A 17,292-nucleotide genomic window follows, 5' to 3' on the forward strand; every position below is an offset into this window, starting at 1 on the left:
TTGCCTCTCGGCAGAAAGGACGCGCCTCGAGCCCTCTTGTGTTTTTGGGGCCGAAAGGACTGTACATGATAATACGGTGCTTTCTTTTGCTGTAGGGTAGCTTGTGGCAAAAATGTCGATTTCCCAGCCGTAGCTGTGGAAACGAGGTCTGAAAGACCATCCCCAAACAGTTCCACCCCCTTATAAGGCAAAACTTCCATGTGCCTTTTTGAATCGGCATCACCTGACCACTGCCAAGTCCATAACCCCCTTCTGGCGGCAATGGACATAGCGCTTATTTTTGATGCCAGCCGGCAAATATCCCTCTGTGCATCACGCATGTATAAGACAGCGTCCTTTATATGCTCTACTGTCAGCAAAATATTGTCCCTATCTAGGGTATCAATATTATCCAACAGGGAATCTGACCACGCAGCAGCAGCACTGCATATCCATGCTGATGCAATCGCTGGTCGCAATATAATGCCCGTGTGTGTATATATATATAGCTTTTAGGGTAGCTTCCTGCTTTCTATCAGCAGGATCCTTTAGGGCGGCCGTATCCGGAGACGGTAGTGCCACCTGTTTTGATAAACGTGTAATCGCTTTATCTACCCTAGGGGATGTTTCCCAACGTGACCTATCCTCTGGCGGGAAAGGGTACGCTGCCAATAACCGTTTAGAAATTATCAATTTCTTATCGGGGGAAGTCCAGGCTTCCGCACACACCTCATTTAATTCCTCAGATGCAGGAAAAAATAAGAATTTACTTACCGATAATTCTATTTCTCGGAGTCCGTAGTGGATGCTGGGGTTCCTGAAAGGACCATGGGGAATAGCGGCTCCGCAGGAGACAGGGCACAAAAAAGTAAAGCTTTACTAGGTCAGGTGGTGTGCACTGGCTCCTCCCCCTATGACCCTCCTCCAGACTCCAGTTAGGTACTGTGCCCGGACGAGCATACACAATAAGGGAGGCATTTTGAATCCCGGGTAAGACTCATACCAGCCACACCAATCACACCGTACAACTTGTGATCTAAACCCAGTTAACAGTATGACAACAGAAAGGGCCTCTTAAAGATGGCTCCTTAACAATAACCCGAATTAGTTAACAATAACTATGTACAAGTATTGCAGATAATCCGCACTTGGGATGGGCGCCCAGCATCCACTACGGACTCCGAGAAATAGAATTATCGGTAAGTAAATTCTTATTTTCTCTATCGTCCTAAGTGGATGCTGGGGTTCCTGAAAGGACCATGGGGATTATACCAAAGCTCCCAAACGGGCGGGAGAGTGCGGATGACTCTGCAGCACCGAATGAGAGAACTCCAGGTCCTCCTTTGCCAGGGTATCAAATTTGTAAAATTTTACAAACGTGTTCTCCCCCGACCACGTAGCTGCTCGGCAGAGTTGTAATGCCGAGACCCCTCGGGCAGCCGCCCAAGATGAGCCCACCTTCCTTGTGGAGTGGGCTTTTACAGTTTTAGGCTGTGGCAGGCCTGCCACAGAATGTGCAAGTTGAATTGTGTTACAAATCCAACGAGCAATCGACTGCTTAGAAGCAGGTGCGCCCAACTTGTTGGGTGCATACAATATAAACAGCGAGTCAGATTTTCTGACTCCAGCCGTCCTTGCAATGTATATTTTTAAGGCTCTGACAACGTCCAACAACTTGGAGTCCTCCAAGTCGCTAGTGGCCGCAGGCACCACAATAGGTTGGTTCAGATGAAATGCTGATACCACTTTAGGGAGAAAATGCGGACGAGTCCGCAGTTCTGCCCTATCCGAATGGAAGATTAGATAAGGACTTTTATAAGATAAAGCCGCCAATTCAGATACTCTCCTGGCAGAGGCCAGGGCTAGTAACATAGTCACTTTCAATGTGAGATATTTCAAATCCACCTTTTTCAATGGTTCAAACCAATGGGATTTGAGGAAATCTAAAACTACATTTAGATCCCACGGTGCCACCGGAGGCACCACAGGAGGCTGTATATGCAGTACTCCCTTGACAAAAGTCTGGACCTCAGGGACAGAGGCCAATTCTTTTTGGAAGAATATTGACAGGGCCGAAATTTGAACCTTAATGGATCCCAATTTGAGACCCATAGATAATCCTGATTGCAGGAAATGTAGGAAACGACCCAGTTGGAATTCCTCCGTCGGAACCCTCCGATCCTCGCACCACGCTACATATTTTCGCCAAATGCGGTGATAATGTTTCACGGTGACTTCCTTCCGTGCCTTAATCAAGGTAGGAATGACTTCTTCTGGAATGCCTTTCCCTTTTAGGATCTGGCGTTCAACCGCCATGCCGTCAAACGCAGCCGCGGTAAGTCTTGAAAAAGACAGGGACCCTGCTGTAGCAGGTCCCTTCTCAGAGGTAGAGGCCACGGTTCGTCCGTGAGCATCTCTTGAAGTTCCGGATACCAAGTCCTTCTCGGCCAATCCGGAACCACTAGTATTGTTCTTACTCTTCTTTGCCGTATGATCTTCAATACCTTTGGTATGAGCGGCAGAGGAGGAAACACATACACTGACTGGTACACCCAAGGAGTTACCAGTGCGTCCACAGCTATTGCCTGTGGATCTCTTGACCTGGCGCAATATTTGTCCAGTTTCTTGTTGAGGCGAGACGCCATCATGTCTACAATTGGTCTTTCCCAACGGTCTATTAACATGTTGAAGACTTCTGGATGTAGACCCCACTCTCCCGGATGAAGATCGTGTCTGCTGAGGAAGTCTGCTTCCCAGTTGTCCACGCCCGGGATGAACACTGCTGACAGTGCTATCACGTGATTCTCCGCCCAGCGAAGAATCTTGGCAGCTTCTGCCATTGCACTCCTGCTTCTTGTGCCGCCCTGCCTGTTTACATGGGCGACCGCCGTGATGTTGTCCGACTGAATCAACACCGGCTTTCCTTGCAGGAGAAGTTCCGCCTGGCTTAGAGCATTGTAGATTGCTCTTAGTTCCAGAATGTTTATGTGAAGAGACTTTTCCAGACTCGTCCATACTCCCTGGAAGTTTCTTCCTTGTGTGACTGCTCCCCAGCCTCTCAGGCTGGCGTCCGTGGTCACCAGGATCCAATCCTGAATGCCGAATCTGCGGCCTTCTAATAGGTGAGCCTTCTGCAACCACCACAGAAGTGACACCCTTGTCTTTGGTGACAGGGTTATTCGCAGGTGCATCTGCAGATGCGACCCTGACCATTTGTCCAACAGATCCCTTTGGAATATTCTTGCATGGAATCTGCCGAATGGAATTGCTTCGTAAGAAGCCACCATTTTTCCCAGGACTCTTGTGCATTGATGTACTGACACTTTTCCTGGTTTTAGGAGGTTCCTGACCAGATCGGATAACTCCTTGGCTTTTTCCTCTGGAAGGAAAACCTTTTTCTGAACCGTGTCCAGAATCATTCCTAGGAACAGCAGACGAGTTGTCGGGATTAAATGGGATTTTGGAATATTCAGAATCCACCCGTGTTGTCTTAGCACCTCTTGAGATAGTGCTAAAGCTGTCTCCAGCTGTTCTCTGGACCTTGCCCTTATTAGGAGATCGTCCAAGTATGGGATAACTAATACGCCTTTTCTTCGAAGAAGAATCATCATCTCGGCCATTACCTTGGTAAAGACCCGAGGCGCCGTGGACAATCCGAACGGCAGCGTCTGAAACTGATAGTGACAGTTTTGAACAATGAACCTGAGGTACCCCTGGTGTGCGGGGTAAATCGGAACGTGTAGATACGCATCCTTGATGTCCAAGGATACCATAAAGTCCCCTTCTTCCAGGTTCGCTATCACTGCTCTGAGTGACTCCATCTTGAACTTGAACTTTTTTATGTAGAGGTTCAAGGACTTCAGATTTAGAATAGGCCTTACCGAGCCATCCGGCTTCGGTACCACAAATAGAGTGGAATAATACCCCTTTCCTTGTTGTAATAGGGGTACTTTGACTATCACCTGCTGAGCGTACAGCTTGTGAATGGCTTCCAACACCCTCTCCCTTTCGGAAGAGACGGTTGGTAAGGCAGACTTCAGGAAACGATGAGGAGGATCCGTCTCTAATTCCAACCTGTACCCCTGAGATATTATCTGCAGGATCCAGGGGTCTACCTGCGAGTGAGCCCACTGCGCGCTGTAATTTTTGAGACGGCCCCCCACTGTCCCCGAGTCCGCTTGAGAGGCCCCAGCGTCATGCTGAGGTTTTTGCAGGAGCCGGGGAGGGCTTCTGTTCCTGGGAAGGAGCTGCCTGTTGGTGTCTCTTCCCTCTTCCTCTGCCTCGTGGCAGGTACGACAAGCCCTTTGCTCTCTTATTTTTGTAGGAGCGAAAAGGCTGCGGTTGAAAGGTCGGTGCCTTTCTCTGTTGGGGAGTGACTTGAGGTAAAAAAGTGGATTTCCCGGCAGTAGCCGTGGCCACCAAGTCTGATAGACCAACTCCAAATAACTCCTCCCCTTTATACGGCAAAACCTCCATGTGACGTTTTGAATCCGCATCGCCTGTCCACTGTCGTGTCCATAAGGCTCTTCTGGCTGAAATGGACATAGCACTCACCCGAGATGCCAGTGTGCAAATATCCCTCTGTGCATCACGCATATAGATAAATGCATCCTTTATTTGTTCTAACGACAGTAAAACATTGTCCCTATCTAGGGTATCAATATTTTCAATCAGGGATTCTGACCAAACTACTCCAGCACTGCACATCCAGGCAGTTGCTATAGCTGGTCGTAGTATAACACCTGCATGTGTGTATATATTCTTTTGAATAACTTCCATCTTTCTATCTGATGGATCCTTAAGTGCGGCCGTCTCAGGAGAGGGTAACGCCACTTGTTTGGATAAGCGTGTGAGCGCCTTGTCCACCTTAGGGGGTGTTTCCCAGCGCGCCCTAACCTCTGGCGGGAAAGGGTATAATGCCAATAACTTTTTTGAAATTATCAACTTTTTATCAGGAGCAACCCACGCTTCATCACACACGTCATTTAATTCTTCTGATTCAGGAAAAACTGTTTGTAGTTTTTTCACACCATACATAATACCCTGTTTTACGGTATCTGTAGTATCAGCTAAATGTAACGTCTCCTTCATTGCCAAAATCATATAACGTGTGGCCCTACTGGAAAATACGTTTGAATTTCTACCGTCGTCACTGGAATCAGTGCCCGTGTCTGGGTCTGTGTCGACCGACTGAGGCAAAGGGCGTTTTACAGCCCCTGACGGTGTTTGAGGCGCCTGGACAGGCATTAATTGATTGTCCGGCCGCCTCATGTCCTCAACTGACTGTTTAAGGGAAGATAAACCATCACGTAATTCCACAAAAAAAAGCATCCATTCTGGTGTCGACCCCCTGGGGGGTGACATCTGCATATTTGGCAATTGCTCCGCCTCCACACCAATATCGTCCTCATACATGTCGACACCACGTACCGACACACACCGCAAACTCACAGGGAATGCTCTAATGAAGACAGGACCCACTAGCCCTTTTGGGGAGACAGAGGGAGAGTCTGCCAGCACACACCACAAAGCGCTATATATACAAGGGATATCCTTATATTAAGTGCTCCCTTATAGCTGCTTTAATATATATATATATATAGCCATTAATGTGCCCCCCCTCTCTGTTTTACCCTGTTTCTGTAGTGCAGTGCAGGGGAGAGACCTGGGAGCCGTTCTGACCAGCGGAGCTGTGACAGAAAATGGCGCCGTGTGCTGAGGAGATAGGCCCCGCCCCTTTTTCGGCGGGTTCTTCTCCCGCTATTTTTCCAGTCAGGCAGGGGTTAAATATCTCCATATAGCCCCTATGGGCTATATGTGAGGTATTTTTAGCCTTGTATAAGGTTTATATTTGCCTCTCAGAGCGCCCCCCCCCAGCGCTCTGCACCCTCAGTGACTGCCCAGTGAAGTGTGCTGAGAGGAAAATGGCGCACAGCTGCAGTGCTGTGCGCTACCTTATGAAGACTGAGGAGTCTTCAGCCGCCGGTTTCCGGACCTCTTCACGCTTCAGCATCTGCAAGGGGGTCGGCGGCGCGGCTCCGGGACCGGACTCCACGGCTGGGCCTGTGTTCGATCCCTCTGGAGCTAATGGTGTCCAGTAGCCAAGCAGCAAATCCACTCTGCATGCAGGTGAGTTTACTACTTTCCCCCTAAGTCCCACGTTGCAGTGATCCTGTTGCCAGCAGGACTCACTGTAAAGAAAAAAAACCTAAACTAAACTTTCTCTAAGCAGCTCTTTAGGAGAGCCACCTAGATTGCACCCTTCTCGTTCGGGCACAAAATCTAACTGGAGTCTGGAGGAGGGTCATAGGGGGAGGAGCCAGTGCACACCACCTGACCTAGTAAAGCTTTACTTTTTTGTGCCCTGTCTCCTGCGGAGCCGCTATTCCCCATGGTCCTTTCAGGAACCCCAGCATCCACTTAGGACGATAGAGAAACTACTGGGAGTTTTTTCTCACCGAACATAATACCCTTTTTTGTGGTACCTGGGGTACTATCATAAATGTGTAATACATTTTTCATTGCCTCAATCATGTAACGGGTGGACCTATTGGAGGGTACATTAGTCTCATCGTCGTCGACACTGGAGTCGGTATCCGTGTCGACATCTGTGTCTGCCATCTGAGGTAGCGGGCGTTTCAAAGCCCCTGATGACATTTGAGACGCTGGAACAGTCACAAGCTGAGTAGCCGGCTGTCCTATGTCGTCAAACCTTTTATGTAAGGAGCTGACACTGTCACGTAATTCCTTCCATAAGTCCATCCACACAGGTGTCGACCCCTCAGGGGGTGACAACACATTTACAGGCATTTGCTCTGCCTCCACATCATTTTCCTCATCATACATGTCGACACCGCGGTACCGACACACAGCACACACACAGGGAATGCTCTGACAGAGGACAGGACCCCACAAAGCCCTTTGGGGAGACAGAGGGAGAGTATGCCAGCACACACCAGAGCGCTATATACCACAGGGATATCACCTATAGAGTGTGTTTTCCCCTTATAGCCGCATATATATTATACTGCGCCTAAATTTGTGCCCCCCCTCTCTTTTTTACCCTTTCTGTAGTGCAGGACTGCAGGGGAGAGCCAGGGAGCGATCCTTCCAGCGGAGCTGTGAGGGAAAATGGCGCCAGTGTGCTGAAGGAGATGGCTCCGCCCCTTTTTCGGCGGGCTTTCTCCCGCAATTTTAAGATTTCTGGCAGGGGTTAATATACACCTATATAGCCTCTGGGGCTATATATGGTGTCAGTTTGCCAGCCAAGGTGTTATTTATTGCTGCTCAGGGCGCCCCCCCCAGCGCCCTGCACCCATCAGTGACCGCAGTGTGTGGTGTGCATGAGGAGCAATGGCGCACAGCTGCAGTGCTGTGCGCTACCTTGGAGAAGACAGAAGTCTTCAGCCGCCGATTTTCCGGACCTTCTTGCTTCTGGCTCTGTAAGGGGGACGGCGGCGCGGCTCCGGGAACGGACGACGAGGTCGGGTCCTGTGTTCGATCCCTCTGGAGCTAATGGTGTCCAGTAGCCTAAGAAGCCCAAGCTACCACCACTTAGGTATGTTCGCTTCTTCTCCCCTTAGTCCCTCGATGCAGTGAGCCTGTTGCCAGCAGGTCTCACTGAAAATAAAAAACCTAACATATACTTTCTTTCTAGGAGCTCAGGAGAGCCCCTAGTGTGCATCCAGCTCAGCCGGGCACAGAAATCTAACTGAGGCTTGGAGGAGGGTCATAGGGGGAGGAGCCAGTGCACACCAGATAGTCCTAATTCTTTCTTTAGATGTGTCCAGTCTCCTGCGGAGCCGTCTATTCCCCATGGTCCTTACGGAGTTCCCAGCATCCACTAGGACGTCAGAGAAACAAGGTTATGCTCCTCAACTCCTAACTGAGCAGTCACAATCATTCTGCTGTATTTTCTCTAACAATACGGCAACAAGGTGGCACTGTCCTATCATAGCATTACTTCACAGAACAGCTTATGCCTCTAACCACACTAGTTATTTCCTATTAGTACCTCATTAGCCTCTGCAACTTTGTTTTCTTTCTCTAGCAGCTTCTTGCTCTGCGATTCTATGGTCTTCTTATAGGACTTATTCATTTCAAACTGTTCCTGTAACTTATTTTGGAAATCGGCTTCTTTCTCCACCAACGCCTTAATGCGGCTGAGAAGATCCTGGTTCTTATCGGCCTCTCGCTGAAGAACACAATCGGAAAATTAGCCTGATTAGCACTAATACACAAACATTCAGGCTGTGTGTACTAAATGTCACTACATGCAAAACACTCAGGGGGGTATTCAATTAGCACGGCTAATTGACGTATCAGTTATTCAATTAACGGAGAATACCCCATCGAACCTTGCAGTAAAGTCCATGTAAACACCCACAAAATCGGATCAGGGGGAAAAAAATTACAAAAATACATTGATTCCGCAGTTTACGCGGAATCAGTGGGTTTCCACACTTGAGTTTGCACTCTTGCTAATAAACAGGAAAATTTTATAGTATTAAAAATAAGATTTTACTTACCGATAAATCTATTTCTCGTAGTCCGTAGTGGATGCTGGGACTCCGTAAGGACCATGGGGGATATAGCGGCTCCGCAGGAGACAGGGCACAAAATAAAAGCTTAAGGATCAGGTGGTGTGCACTGGCTCCTCCCCCTATGACCCTCCTCCAAGCCTCAGTTAGGATACTGTGCCCGGACGAGCGTACATAATAAGGAAGGATATTGAATCCCGGGTAAGACTCATACCAGCCACACCAATCACACCGTACAACTTGTGATCTGAACCCAGTTAACAGTATGATAAACGCAAAGGAGCCTCAGAAAAGATGGCTCACAACAATAATAACCCAAATTTTTTGTAACAATAACTATATACAAGTATTGCAGACAATCCGCACTAGGGATGGGCGCCCAGCATCCACTACGGACTACGAGAAATAGATTTATCGATAAGTAAAATCTTATTTTCTCTGACGTCCTAGTGGATGCTGGGACTCCGTAAGGACCATGGGGATTATACCAAAGCTCCCAAACGGGCGGGAGAGTGCGGATGACTCTGCAGCACCGAATGAGAGAACTCCAGGTCCTCCTCAGCCAGGGTATCAAATTTGTAGAATTTAGCAAACGTGTTTGCCCCTGACCAAGTAGCCGCCCAAGATGAGCCCACCTTCCTTGTGGAATGGGCTTTTACTGATTTTGGCTGTGGCAATCCTGCCACAGAATGTGCAAGCTGAATTGTACTACAAATCCAACGAGCAATCGTCTGCTTAGAAGCAGGAGCACCCAGCTTGTTGGGTGCATACAGGATAAACAGCGAGTCAGATTTTCTGACTCCAGCCGTCCTGGAAACATATTTTCAAGGCCCTGACAACGTCAAGCAACTTAGAGTCCTCTAAGTCCCTGGTAGCCGCAGGTACCACAATAGGTTGGTTCATGTGAAATGCAGAAACCACCTTAGGTAGAAATTGAGGACGAGTCCTCAATTCCGCCCTGTCAGAATGAAATATCAAGTAAGGGCTTTTACATGATAAAGCCGCCAATTCTGACACACGCCTGGCTGAAGCCAAGGCTAACAGCATCGACACCTTCCATGTGAGATATTTTAAGTCCACAGTGGAAAGTGGTTCAAACCAATGTGACTTTAGAAAACTCAACACCACATTGAGATCCCAAGGTGCCACTGGAGGCTAAAAGGAGGCTGTATGTGCAGCACCCCTTTTACAAATGTCTGAACTTCAGGTACTGAAGCCAGTTCTTTCTGGAAGAAAATCGACAGGGCCGAAATTTGAACCTTAATGGACCCTAATTTTAGGCCCATAGACAGTCCTGTTTGCAGGAAATGAAGGAAACGACCCAGTTGAAATTCCTCTGTAGGGGCCTTCTTGGCCTCACACCACGCAACATATTTACGCCAAATGCGGTGATAATGTTTTGCGGTTACGTCCTTCCTGGCTTTGACCAGAGTAGGGATGACTTCTTCTGGAATGCCTTTTTCCCTCAGGATCCGGCGTTCAACCGCCATGCCGTCAAACGCAGCCGCGGTAAGTCTTGGAACAGACAAGGCCCCTGCAGTAGCAGGTCCTTTCTTAGAGGTAGAGGCCACGGTTCGTCCGTGAGTATCTCTTGAAGTTCCGGGTACCAAGTCCGTCTTGGCCAATCCGGAACCACGAGTATAGTTCTTACTCCTCTCCTTCTTATGATTCTCAGTACTTTTGGTATGAGAGGCAGAGGAGGGAACACATACACTGACTGGCACACCCACGGCGTTACCAGAGCGTCCACTGCTATTGCCTGAGGGTCCCTTGACCTGGCGCAATATCTGTCCAGTTTTTTGTTTAGACGTGACGCCATCATGTCCACCTTTGGTTTTTCCCAACGGTTTACAATCAGGTGGAAGACTTCTGGGTGAAGTCCCCACTCTCCCGGGTGAAGGTCGTGTCTGCTGAGGAAGTCTGCTTCCCAGTTGTCCACTCCCGGAATGAATACTGCTGACAGTGCTATTACATGATTTTCCGCCCAGCGAAGAATCCTTGCAGCTTCTGCCATTGCCCTCCTGCTTCTCGTGCCGCCCTGTCTGTTTACGTGGGCGACTGACGTGATGTTGTCCGATTGGATCAACACCGCCTGACCCTGAAGCAGAGGTTTTGCTTGACTTAGGGCATTGTAAATGGCCCTTAGTTCCAGAATGTTTATATGAAGAGACGTTTCCAAGCTTGACCACAGGCCCTGGAAATTCCTTCCCTGTGTGACTGCTCCCCAGCCTCTCAGGCTGGCATCCGTGGTTACCAGGATCCAATCCTGAATGCCAAATCTGCGGCCCTCTAGTAGATGAGCACTCTGCAGCCACCACAGGAGAGACACCCTTGTCCTTGGCGACAGGGTTATCCGCTGATGCATCTGCAGATGCGATCCGGACCATTTGTCCAGTAGATCCCACTGAAATGTTCTTGCATGGAATCTTCCGAATGGAATCGCTTCGTAAGAAGCCACCATTTTCCCCAGGACCCTCGTGCACTGATGCACTGAGACCTGTCCTGGTTTTAGGAGGTTCCTGACTAGCTCGGATAACTCCCTGACCTTCTCCTCCGGGAGAAACACCTTCTTCTGGACTGTGTCCAGAATCATTCCTAGGAACAGTAGACGTGTCGTTGGAATCAGCTGCGATTTTGGAATATTTAGAATCCACCCGTGCTGACGTAACACTACCTGAGATAGTGCTACTCCGACTTCTAACTGTTCCCTGGATCTTGCCCTTATCAGGAGATCGTCCAAGTAAGGGATAATTGAAATGCCTTTTCTTCGTAGAAGAATCATCATTTCGGCCATTACCTTGGTAAAGACCCGAGGTGCCGTGGACAATCCAAACGGCAGCGTCTGAAACTGATAATGACAGTTTAGTACTACAAACCTGAGGTACCCTTGGTGAGAAGGGTATATCGGGACGTGGAGATAAGCATCTTTGATGTCCAGAGACACCATATAGTCCCCTTTCCAGGTTCGCTATCACTGCTCTGAGTGACTCCATCTTGAATTTGAACCTTTTTATGTAAGTGTTCAAGGATTTCAGATTTAAAATTGGTCTCACCGAGCCGTCCGGCTTCGGTACCACAAACAGCGTGGAATAATACCCCTTTCCTTGTTGCAGGAGGGGTACCTTGATTATCACCTGCTGGGAATACAGCTTGTGAATGGCTTCTAGAACTGCCTCCCTGTCGGAGGGAGGCTTTGGTAAAGCAGACTTCAGGAAACGATGAGGGGGAAACGCCTCGAATTCCAGTTTGTACCCCTGCGATACTACCTGTAGAATCCAGGGATCCACTTGCGAGTGAGCCCACTGCGCGTTGAAATTTTTGAGACGGGCCCCCACCATATCTGAGTCTGCTTGTAAAGCCCCAGCGTCATGCTGAAGACTTGGCAGAAGCAGGGGAGGGCTTCTGCTCTTGGGAAGCGGCTGCATGGTGCAGTCTTTTTTCTCTTCCTCTGCCCCGGGGCAGAAAGGAGTGGCCTTTTGCTCGCTTGTACTTATGGGAACGAAAGGACTGAGATTGAAAAGACGGTGTCTTTTTCTGCTGATGTGGAGTGACCTGGGGTAAAAAGGTGGATTTTCCAGCCGTTGCCGTGGCCACCAGGTCCGATAGACCAGCCCCAAATAACTCCTCCCCTTTATACGGCAATACTTCCATGTGCCGTTTGGAATCCGCATCCCCTGACCACTGTCGCGTCCACAACGCTCTTCTGGCAGAGATGGACATAGCACTTACTCTTGATGCCAGGGTGCAAATATCCCTCTGTGCATCACGCATATATAATAATGCATCCTTTAAATGTTCTATAGTTAACAAAATATTGTCCCTATCCAGGGTATCAATATTCTCAGTCAGGGAATCCGACCATGCGACTCCAGCACTGCACATCCAGGCTGAGGCGATTGCTGGTCGCAGTATAACACCAGTATGTGTGTATATACTTTTTAGGATATTTTCCAGCCTTCTATCAGCTGGTTCTTTGAGGGTAGCCGTATCAGGAGACGGTAACGCTACTTGTTTAGATAAACGTGTGAGCGCCTTATCTACCCTAGGGGGTGTTTCCCAACGCACCCTAACCTCTGGCGGGAAAGGATATAATGCTAATAATTTTTTAGAAATTAGCTGTTTTTTATCGGGAGAAACCCACGCTTTTTCACACACCTCATTTATTTCCTCTGACTCAGGAAAAAATATTGGTAGTTTTTTCTCACCCCACATAATACCCTTCTTTGTGGTACTTGTAGTGTCAGAAAGGTTCAATGCCTCTTTCATTGCCGTGATCATGTAACGTGTGGCCCTGCTGGACATTACGTTTGTCTCGTCACCGTCGACACTAGACTCAGTATCTGTGTCAGGGTCTGTGTCGACCCACTGAGGTAACGGGCGTTTTAGCGCCCCTGACGGTGTCTGAGACGCCTGGACAGGCACTAACTGATTTGCCGGCTGTCTCATGTCAACAGTTTTTTGCAAATTGCTGACATTATCACTTAATTGTTTAAATACAATCATCCAGTCAGGTGTCGACTCCCTAGGGGGTGACATCACCAACGCAGGCAACTGCTCCGCCTCCACATAATTTTCCTCCTCATACATGTCGACACACGCGTACCGACACACAGCACACACACACCGGGAATGCTCTGATAGAGGACAGGACCCCACTTAGCCCTTTGGAGAGACAGAGGGAGAGTCTGCCAGCACACACCCAGCGCTATATATATATATATATATATATATATATATATATATATATATATATATATATACACAGGGATAACCTTATATAAGTGTTATTCCCTTATAGCTGCTGTTAATTATTGTTATTTGCTGCCAACAATGCCCCCCCTTCTCTTTTTTACCCTGATTCTGAAGCAAGACTGCAGGGGAGAGTCAGGGAGCCGTCCTTCCAGCGGAGCTGTGAGGGAAAATGGCGCTTGTGTGCTGAGGAGATAGGCTCCGCCCCTTCACGACGTCCTTATCTCCCGCTTTTTTGTGTAAAATGGCAGGGGATTAAAATACATCCATATAGCCCAGGAGCTATATGTGATGTATTCTGTTTTGCCACCTAAGGTATTCTGTTATATTGCGTCTCAGGGCGCTCCCCCCCCAGCGCCCTGCACCCTCAGTGACCGGAGTGTGAAGTGTGCTGAGAGCAATGGCGCACAGCTGCGGTGCTGTGCGCTACCTTAGTCTGAAGACAGGATGTCTTCTGCCGCCGATTTCACCGGACCTCTTCGTCTCTTCTGGCTCTGTAAGGGGGACGGCGGCGCGGCTCCGGTGACCCATCCAGGCTGAACCTGTGATCGTCCCTCTGGAGCTAGTGTCCAGTAGCCTAAGAAACCCGATCCACTCTGCACTCAGGTGAGTCCGTTTCTTCTCCCCTTAGTCCCACGATGCAGTGAGCCTGTTGCCAGCAGGACTCACTGAAAATAAAAAAACCTAACTAAACTTTTATTCTAAGCAGCTCAGGAGAGCCACCTAGATTGCACCCTTCTCGGCCGGGCACAAAAATCTAACTGAGGCTTGGAGGAGGGTCATAGGGGGAGGAGCCAGTGCACACCACCTGATCCTTAAGCTTTTATTTTGTGCCCTGTCTCCTGCGGAGCCGCTATATCCCCCATGGTCCTTACGGAGTCCCAGCATCCACTAGGACGTCAGAGAAATATCATTAAAAAAAAAAATAGTTCATACTACAGACAAAACAAATAAATTAAAAAAACAAGATATTTCACGGTCAGAAAAGCTCTGGAACACATTCCCCACCCTGATCCACCTTCTTCTAGACAGTGACATCCCTGCATTGCAGTGGTATGCAGCTCATCCAAGGTGTGGGCAATGACACTAACAAATATATAGAAGGCATTTCTCAGCAGCTGTCCAACCTCATAATTAGTGGCATTAGTGCTGGCTTCTTTCTCAAGCTCGATACGAGCCCGCTTGTGGCTCAGTTCCATCTGAATCTTTTCTCGCTCCACCTGAATTAGGTGAGACTTCGAACGGATCTGTGCAGCTTGGTCTTCCTGCTATAATGAGGGAAGCAGAAATTATATTTTACACACACACACACACACATTTATACGTACGTACATACACAATATTTTGGAAATAATCTATTGGTGTATACACACGGTGAGATATTTTCTTGCGATTTTGACTATATAGTCAAAATCGTAAGAAAAGTTAGTGCAGATCGCAAGGTTAAAGTCACCTTGCGATCCCGATTCGATGCGCGGTCGGAACCGCAAGCCTAGATAGATTGTGCAAGCAAGTCAATTTTGACTATCTCTATAGAAGAGATAGTCAAAAATGACACTTGGCCAAAATCGCACATAGTCCGTATCGCAAGCACACTCATTATATGCTTGCGATGATGACCTAGCCCCTGTCGCAGTGAGAAACGACCTTAGCCCGAATTTCACCGTGTATATGGGCCTTATGGCATCGCTGACAAAAGGAAACAGAACAATCGACTAGAAGATTGCAAGACAAACTCAAACCCTTAAGTCTGAGATTGCCCATCACTTAGTTATTTAAAAGGTGATAGCATGTTTGTTCTATACACACTATAAAATGTGACTGTTGGGAGCTGGAGCATGGAAATGCATCCTGGGAACCAGTGACATCACTGAGGCCAAAACAACATTGGTATCGTGTGAACTGAATAGCTGCCTCTAAAGGTGACGGGCTATTTAATGCTTGCCAATAAAATCAACATTTTACCTTTCACTGAGGTTTCCATTCTAAATATAATAAACAGGGTAGTCGCTTTCCCATGTTCGCATTACAGAGGGAGGAAATGATGGAATGACAAATTAAGGGAAGAGGAGAGAGCATTTTATAAAAAAAGAAAAAAAAGGAGGAAGGAAAAAAAAAAAACTGTACAACAAACGGCTTTGTGATTCAATGCACACATCACTCTTTGAGGACACAGGTAAGCTCTGGATTACATTTCCCGCTCATTCTTTAAGAGAATGGCTACTGGTTACGTAAAAAGAAAAAAAAAGATCTTCTATTAAAAGCTAAATTATGGTGAGCATATGGACAGTACGACGAAGCAGAGGTGTGGGGGTTTTAATTACCGCGGTTATTACTGTGGGTGATAACGGTGACCTAGTAAACGCATGTATTCAAGGGCTACCAGGGTCGCTGCGACCATTAACCCCATCAGGGGGGGTTCATTTCTGTTCAGCCGCATAAAAAAAAACCTGAAACGTGCTGCCGGCTGGCTCACTTCAGGGCTAATTGAATAGCCCCGGGGGATCAATAACCTGCTGTAAATTACCTAGGCCAAATGAATTCACCCCTAAAAGCAGACAAGCTATACACTATTTATCCTGACAAAAGAGCACGCTCATAAAATTCTGTCAATTACACCGTATGTAGAAATCGGCTCCTTTTCGACATTTAGCTCAGCAAGACCAAAAAAAGAAAACGTTTCTTAATGTTTGTGAATAAGTAAGACACAGTAACGGTTTCAGTCTTTACCAGCAGCCTGTGTTGGAACTGCATCTGTAAGGAAGCACCGCTTGTGTTGGAAGTGTTAGCACTGGGGGGAGTCCCTCCAAACGGCTGAGAAAGAAACTTATTGAATGATCGGAGAGTGGAGAGGACTGTGGTGTTGTCCTCAATTTCATCCATCTTGGCTGGGATTTAAGGCCTCTGCAAAATGATCAGAGAAAGAAAGAAGGACTATAAAACCTGATTACATATGGCACAAGTGACAAAACAGAACTGGTACATCTACTTTGCAGATTTGACCACAATTTATTTGTACTTATGAGCTTCTATGGGTAGATTTACAAAAGGTCGATTTCATCAATTTTAGTTAGTTAATTTTTGTATCTGTAAAAATAAATCTAAAATCGATGTTCAGTTTCTGGGGCTATAACACAAATGTACTAATAGATTATTTTTATTTATTTATTTTTTTTACATGTGTGTTTTAGCCCTGGAAACACAATCGATTTTCACTAATTATTTAGAAAAAAAATTTTTTAAACCCTAATAAAAAAAAATAAAAAAAATTGACCTTTAGTAAATTTACCCCCAAGTGTTCAATTCATTCCTGAAATACTGTTTTTAATTAGCACCTTTGCCGAGAAGCTGATAGGCAATGCAAAATTTAGGAAAATATTCCGTCAGTAGCTTTGTGCACTAATATAATGCAGGTTGTCCAGCAGGAAACCCTCGTTTGTATTTACTCGCACCATAAAAGGTACAAGCAAAAACAGGCCAGGTTTTCCAATGTACGTAAATTGCACAGACAGAACTTTGCAACTGAATCTCCCTCCCTTCTTAGCACACAAAATTAAACTTTCCTTATGTTACACCCTATTCCCGCCGCCTTGAATATCCGATTTTGTTGACCTGGAATAAAAATCCCAGTTCCATGATTAAATTTTCTAGCTCTAGCACATGAAATAAAACCACAAGGGGTAAGCCACTATTGCAACAGAATTATGGTAGACACAAACAATATCACAAAATCAGGTGTTCTATTTTAATCCTAAATTTATGTTACTAATATGCCATAACCCTGGCAACACTCAACTGCCCTACTGGCCCATCTGACCCACATCAATCTAATTCTCACTGCTCTGAGGTCATGGGTGCTGGTTTCCCTTTGCAGTTAGGGTATCCTCCTTGATCAATGAGTTTAGGGTTAGGATTTAAAATAACCCAAGTTAAAAATAGGATTTTAAATTACCTACCGGTAAATCCTTATCTCGTTGTCCATAAGGGATATTGGGGAATCTAGTAAGATGGGGTATATACGGGG

General features: G+C 47.1%; 1 protein-coding gene across 5 annotated transcripts in view; it reads right to left on the reverse strand.

Moving 5' to 3' along the window:
* The window catches only part of MAD1L1 (mitotic arrest deficient 1 like 1), a 1,517,492-nt gene that overhangs the window by 1,462,588 nt on the left and 37,612 nt on the right, over positions 1-17,292 (reverse strand). For all 5 annotated transcript variants that reach the window (XM_063934609.1, XM_063934611.1, XM_063934608.1 and 2 more), the window contains exons 2-4: positions 15,999-16,172; positions 14,396-14,536; positions 7,994-8,173 (exon numbers count right to left, since the gene is read on the reverse strand). In XM_063934609.1, the coding sequence (XP_063790679.1) occupies positions 7,994-8,173; positions 14,396-14,536; positions 15,999-16,151 (474 nt within the window). In that variant the 5' untranslated portion in view covers positions 16,152-16,172. The remainder of the gene's footprint in view (positions 1-7,993; positions 8,174-14,395; positions 14,537-15,998; positions 16,173-17,292) is intronic.

The sequence above is a fragment of the Pseudophryne corroboree genome, chromosome 7 (assembly GCF_028390025.1).
Source record: "Pseudophryne corroboree isolate aPseCor3 chromosome 7, aPseCor3.hap2, whole genome shotgun sequence".
NCBI classification, from domain to species: domain Eukaryota; kingdom Metazoa; phylum Chordata; class Amphibia; order Anura; family Myobatrachidae; genus Pseudophryne; species Pseudophryne corroboree.